Genomic DNA, 6,939 nt, shown 5'->3' on the forward strand with positions numbered 1-6,939 from the left:
TATATCCGCTACCCCCCACACAAAGAACAGACTGCAGCCATTGGCTTTAGAATCCCAAGGATCAGTAAAAGTTAAGCATAACACCACAAAAAGGGTCAGAGACTAGGAAGTGTGTGTAACCCAGCTCCTAGTGAGTTTTTCCATTTAGAAATATTTATTTCTTGGTTTTCATTCTTCATCTGCAATAACTCTGGAAGATTTCAGTTACACTGTCAATAATTTTTTCTCCATACGTGTAACATGTGTTTGCCTTTCGCCCATACCAAGATTTTTAGTATAACACACTAATACCAGCACAGAAAGAGAGGACAAGCAAAATGTACCAGAGATAGGACATAAGAACTGCCTCTAGAATTCTCACCCATTTTGATCTCAAGCAGACAGCATTTATTTCACAGCTCCTGTCACATAGATTTTGTTTTGTGGCTTAGTTGAAATAACTGGCAACCCCAGTCCTGCATGCCTATATAAGCCAAAAGCTACAAACTATTTATGTGTTTTGAAATTTTGTATATTTGTACACTTTTCTTTTTTTTAATATATATTCACACACAAAAATGCATTCCAATTAAAAACAATTTGAGAAACTTACGTTTTCTATCCTGCTGCCAATTTTCAGTATGCCCCCAATAAAAGGTGGAACGTTCTAGGAGAGGGATAAAAAAAACAAGATCCAGCTGATACAACCAATGAAAAAGCATCCAAAACAACAGTACTTCCCCTGCTGGGGTCTTCTGCTTCTCCAAATACATTTTGCTATTACCATCTTTTACATCGACAAGGAGACAAAGGCTGAGGAAGTAAGAAGAGGGAAGCAGAGGTAAACAGGGGAATGGGAATACACACAGACCTTCAGATACAGATTGTATGGGAGACTACCACAGGAAGAAAAAGCAAGAAGAACCCATCATGTGAAACAATGTACAGTAACTGCAGAGACATCCTGAAGTACAAGAAGGTGAAAATAGAGCACTCGGACAGCCTGAAGGAGGAAGCAGCAGAAGGAGCATAAGGAAGTATGAATCCACAACAATACACGAATGCCTAATCACAGAAAGTCATATAAGAGACAGAAAAACATAGCTTGGTGTTGAACACAGAATTTCAGTAAATCATTAAAAAAAAAAAAAAAAAAACACCATATCATACTTAAATTAAAATCATAAATAAAACTATCTTCTCCTCAGCTGCTGAAAACATTTGTTCTATTACTCTCTTTTTTTTCCACAACCACTGTTTTAAGTCAACAACAGTATCAAATTTTAAATATCATAGAATCATAGAATATCCTGAGTTGGAAGGGACCCTTAAGGATCATCAAGTCCAACTCTTGACACCGCACAGGTCTACCCAAAATATCGTGTGTTGAACATGGAAAAAATAACTGAGAAAAAAATCTGCTCAAGTTATTCATCAGGGAAAGGTGCCATTTTTCTCACTGATATGACTCTCTTAACAAGGGTTGCAGTCAACCATATCATGGACTCTGCAAAACTTAAGGATTATCCCAACTATAATAAAGCCTGTGACATGAAACTAACTTTCTAGAAAGCTGTAACTATCAGACAATTTATTCACTCCAATAAAAGGATATGTCTCATTTAAGATAAAACCCCAAGCTGCCTAAGATAAAGAACTAATTAACCTATTATATTTTAAAACATACACAAAGTTAAAAAATAATACTTACAACAACTTTTTTAATCAAATCAACAAGGTCTTCCAAAACCTCTAAATCACAGAGTCTCTTCCAATTCCGATCTAAAATCTGTGAACTGCTTCAAAACAAAACAAGTTGTTATTCAGAAAAATATCATCATGTAACATGGTCTTACGTACTAACAGCTGCAGTGATTAGACATAAGCTAGAACATGGTTGAGCATGGTTATAAACTCTTCAGAGGAAAAAAAAAAAAAAAAGAATGGAAAGATTTTGGTACTTTTTAAGTGCAGGGCATCCATTTAAATGCTTAAATACATTCTGAGATTCCAAACTTCAGAAACACGTTTTTAATATTTTCAACCATGCGTTCAAGAACTAGGCCTTCTAACCTTAACTAATTTAGCTTATTGTAAAAATATACCTGCAGACTGTTTTACCATTAGCAAGAGCATACATTGATCTTTCAGAGAAAACAAAAATAAATGCAAAGGCTGATGAATCACTGAGAACATGACTACTTACCTCCAATCAGCTACCAAAGAATTACTTTCACTTTTGAAGAGAAGAGGCCAAAAGATGCGTATTTTAATAACGTTGCAATATTCTCTTAATACGTCAACCGGCTGACTGCACCACACTTCACAGGGATCAACATCTTTAAGAAAACAGTTAGGAACTGGATTATACAATTCAGGCATTACAAGTAATCAAAGTCTAACTAAACATTCAAAGCCACCAGCTATTTCCACAGTGCATTCCTATGTACTATTTAACCAGAATGAGATAACTTGAAAACTCTCAATATACCTTGCAACTTGAGGTTTTTTTTGTTTGTGTTTAATAAATTGAAGGAGGAGAAGGAATTTATATGGAAGTAAGAACAGAGACCTGCTGGCAGGCTTTCTATTCCTTGCCCAAGGAATGACTTGTGTCCTGAATTGTATTAACATTAATAAACATAACTGGAAAAAAAAGCCTGCTTCTAATAACAAACCTAACGAGGGCTGTGAGATGCTCAGAAGATATTATTTTTGAAATAAAATGTGAGCCTCTTCTAGCTGTACCTGTTTAATTAGTTTCTATAATAGAGTCAGAGTAGCATGGCATGTAGCAACATGGCACCAAAAAAAAAAAATCAACCAACTATTTTTATTCTCTAGAGGCCAGTATATACATGATGCATGGCTCTTTCAAAAATATAAACCATGCCCCTTGGAGGCTGTCTGTAAAAGGTGAAGTTCCTTATTAGACTACTGAGGTGGCATCAAGTACTTTCAGAGGAGTACTATCTGAGCATTTGAGTATATGCAAAAACTCATCTTACAGAGCTGCTGGCTACACCTGAGTTTCCTACATATTACAGGTTATCATTTCTATAGCATATACAGCCTTTTATAACTTAGCTTGTTATAAAGCCATCTGCTCTTCTGCAACTGTCAAAAAATTAGAGACTGTAGGCAAAGAGCTTTGTAGTTAAAAAGATCAATTTGAATGTGTCTTTAGACCTGTACAGCTAACATGTTGATACAATTAAAACACAGGTAACAAACATGTACCTTAAATCTTCATTCTCATAACATTAACTGCCTGAACACATCACTGTTATTGACTATTCACACTGTTCTCACAAATGCATAGTAGAAGTATTCTGCATGTTGCATAAGCACAAAAAAAAAAAAAAAAAAACAAAAAAAAACCACACAATAATTCTTCCAGTGGAAAAGAAGTGAATTAATAATTGAATGATCCAAGCACAACACAGACAGCGTTTTAGAAAGTTATGTAATATTGGTTTAGTTTACATACCTGTTTTAGGTTTATGTGGAGAACGTTGTACAAATACTCCATGACCCTACAGATAAACATATAATTTCTTAACATTGTTTATCTTGCTAATACATTACACCAACTATAAATGATTACTTAACAGTTTCTAAAAATTAAACCAATATAAAATCTTTACATCAGAGGAAGAGAGGATTAGAAGTGATTTTTAAGCTGTCACTAATTCCTTTGCTCAGGGAAAAAAAAATTTGCATATACTTTCACTTTCAGATCACAGACACAGGGGACCAGTAAAAAAAAGATACTCCTCGTAAACAAGCAGCGTGATCAAAAATGAAACAGATCTATGAAGCGAAGTATTCGGTAACGAGGAGTCTATTTTCACATGATATGTGCTTCAAGGGGATTTAATTTGCACTGGTTCAAGTCTAGTCCCACAGAGCATCCATTCATGGTTGATACGTTACCTATACTCCTAAAAGCAGCTTCGCCCCCAGTGAATCCCACACTAGCAGATTCCAATAAAGATGTAACATGGAAGATGGGGACACCTGGGATATTTACTTCAAAAGTGTTCTGATCCACACTAAAATACTAATGCAGACACATCAACTAAGTTTATTACTAATTAATTAAAAATTAGTTACCTATTATTAACTGTAATTATTTTCTAGTTAACTTTTCGTAGTAAACTAAAATACTAATGCAGACAACATGGACCTCGTCAGGAGAATGATTTCCATGTCCCTAGTTATTCTGAGTGGGAGTCTTTTATAAAATTTTAATAATGCTCATCATCATCTCACTATCCCCGTGTCCGAACTGAGATGGCTGAATTCTTCCTGCTCCCATCTCACCCCCCCAGTCCTATTTCACCAAGAATAAAATACTACTAGTGTTCACCAATCTCCCTCATTTCTGGAATTCTGCCAACTGTTTTCTGGGGGAAAAACAAGGAAACTTAAGGTCTGCAATATTTTGCACTATCAAACGACAAACCCCTTTGTATCAAATCTTTATAATCCACATTTAGCATAGCCAAAAAGCAAACAGCAAAAAGCTATTTTTTACTAGAGTTAACTAACACAATAGTTTGGTTGCATTCCTATAAAATAAATATCTATCTACATATCCATGACCTAAAAAGCATACACACAGATTAATAGTTCTGAATGAAAGCAAAGTTTTTTAATGGTTTAAACAATGTATTAAATCACCATAGGACAGCATTCTTCTAAAAACCTAGTCATTCAAAATCAAGTAATAGACAGCAAAATAATATTCAAGAATACCTAGGGAAACGCTTCAAGGTCACGTACTCTAAATACAATATTTTAATGGGTTTAAAACATAGTGCTGCATATAAGCCTCTCAAGCTGAAGAATAAATTACTTTGTTCTGTTTTACAGATCTCTACAAAGTCTATTATCTTAACATGCATTGTATGTGTCATTTGATGCATACTATATGCATTGTGTTTATGTACAGCTGTGTTATCATTTCAAAGAAACACACAGCTATCCCTGAATGTGACTGAAAAAGTGTATAGAAACAAACTAAACACCAAACATGTCTTTCATAGTCCTTTATTCTTTCAGTGGCAGATTTCAGAGAAATAGTGGCATGCTGTGCAATGATGACTTAATAACTTGACCTAAGGCGATGATAAAAAAAAAAAAATAATAATCACATGATCTTGCCCAAAGCAGTACTCCTGAACAGCTATACACATAAACTAAGGCTTACCCTTAAAAATAAGTTATTACAATGTGAACAAATTCAACAGACCACAGCACTAACAGAGAGGAAAAAAGATTAACTAGTATTTCAAAATCAGTTCAACTTGAAAGATGACTAAGAAAGTCTCATTCACTCTACAGCATGGATTTTGCTACAACATTAAAAAAATAAAAATACCACAGCCCTCAACCCCATCCCCAACATCCATGATTGACATATCAAGCTCAAGGTAGTATTCCCACTAAAGCAGATTTCAAAAACATGATTTTTAGCACTTGCACAGACAGAATCAGGGGTTTTCTTTCCACAGCACAACACTCATACCACTTTAAAAGATAACACGTATCCTATGCTAACACAACTGTTTAAATATTTTACTCTGTCCATAGCACAAAAAAAGACTTTATTGATATAAACAATTTCCAGTGAAACTCACTACTCTACTGGTAGCAGTCCCTAGTACAGATACAGATTTACTTGAGTAACTTATAAGAAGAGTAACTTCTTGTAAGTTACTCAAGTAACTTATAAGAAAGTTACTTGACCTGTACTTTTTATTTCTGCATAGAATAAAGTATCATGTGCCAGCTAGCTTGTATTTGGCAGCAGCAACATTTAGGATAAATAACCCATAACTGAATTCTCCAAGCAGCAGAAAGATTAACTGCCACAATGTTCATCCTCTAAGATTCTTTGAACATAGCAAGAAGCGGAAAATAAGAGTCAAGGCAGAAGAATGCTGCAGTTTACGCAATAAAAGCAACAACTAAATAAGCAGAGGCCCTATGGGGTACAAATGACCGGGAAAAAGAAAAAAAAAAAAAAAAAAAAATGAGAAATACAAAGAATGAGTGAATGTTATACAGTTAATTTGCTGTCTTGAACTTACACATACTGTTAGGAATAATTGCTCTGTGGTTAAAGGAGGTGTCACTGTAAGGTATGTCATCCCATATGGGGCCTGGATACACAGCCAAGAGATTGGTAAAGTTTTTTCGATGCAACCTACACACCACTGTCTGGTTTTACATGATTGTATACGCATCCAATAAAAGTTGCCTGACAGAGATATACACTATCTGTGCCCTCACCAGATTTAGGGCTTTTGCAAGGGCGTAGCATATGGTGGTGTAAGATACCAGTTTGAACTCATCAAATTACAGATAAAACCTGGGATTAAATCCCGCTGGAGCATCTCGCACGTTCTCCATCCAGCCCCAAGCCTACTCACCAATTCACAGCACGATTTGTCACCAGCATAAAAAGCCAAGGCTGCAAACTCGGATTCGGATATCGGTTCACCCATGGCGCATGACCCTGGAAGAAAAGGAGTCAGAGAAGCAGAGATTGGGGGGAGCCTGGAGGCAAACCACCCGCGTTTTACGGGATTTACAACAACCACGTCACCTTACACCTCCCAGTTTTCCTGGAAGACACGCGTGACTTCTACACGACGTGTATTTCACGGCGTTTAAGCTGAAAACCGGTTAAAGGGCCTCACCCCAGCAGCCCCCCTTGAGCTGCCTCAGCCGCGCCCAGCCCGGGGTCCCAAGCACGGGTTGACCGTGCGGCCGGAGGGCTGCCCGTGCCGCTTATTACGGGTTGACCGTGCGGCCGGCGGGGCTCCCATCCCCGTCCCTCCCCGCGGAGCCCGGAACCGACGTGTCACAGCCCGGGCACGGCCCCGCAGCGCCCGTCACCCTCCTCAGGGCGGCCCGGGACGGGCTGCGGGGAAGGAAAGGCGCTCAGGA

General features: G+C 37.3%; 1 protein-coding gene across 1 annotated transcript in view; it reads right to left on the reverse strand.

Moving 5' to 3' along the window:
* The window catches only part of TTC3 (tetratricopeptide repeat domain 3), a 62,260-nt gene extending 55,328 nt beyond the window's left edge, over nucleotides 1-6,932 (reverse strand). Inside the window, exons 1-6 of the mRNA XM_084522965.1 lie at nucleotides 6,596-6,932; nucleotides 6,420-6,505; nucleotides 3,470-3,515; nucleotides 2,186-2,318; nucleotides 1,691-1,778; nucleotides 593-646 (exon numbers count right to left, since the gene is read on the reverse strand). Coding sequence (XP_084379091.1) covers nucleotides 593-646; nucleotides 1,691-1,778; nucleotides 2,186-2,318; nucleotides 3,470-3,515; nucleotides 6,420-6,494 — 396 coding nt within the window. The 5' untranslated portion in view covers nucleotides 6,495-6,505; nucleotides 6,596-6,932. The remainder of the gene's footprint in view (nucleotides 1-592; nucleotides 647-1,690; nucleotides 1,779-2,185; nucleotides 2,319-3,469; nucleotides 3,516-6,419; nucleotides 6,506-6,595) is intronic.
* Between the last annotated feature and the right edge of the window lie 7 nt (nucleotides 6,933-6,939).

Source organism: Aythya ferina (genome assembly GCF_964211825.1).
Source record: "Aythya ferina genome assembly, chromosome: 1".
Classification (NCBI taxonomy): Eukaryota; Metazoa; Chordata; class Aves; order Anseriformes; family Anatidae; genus Aythya; species Aythya ferina.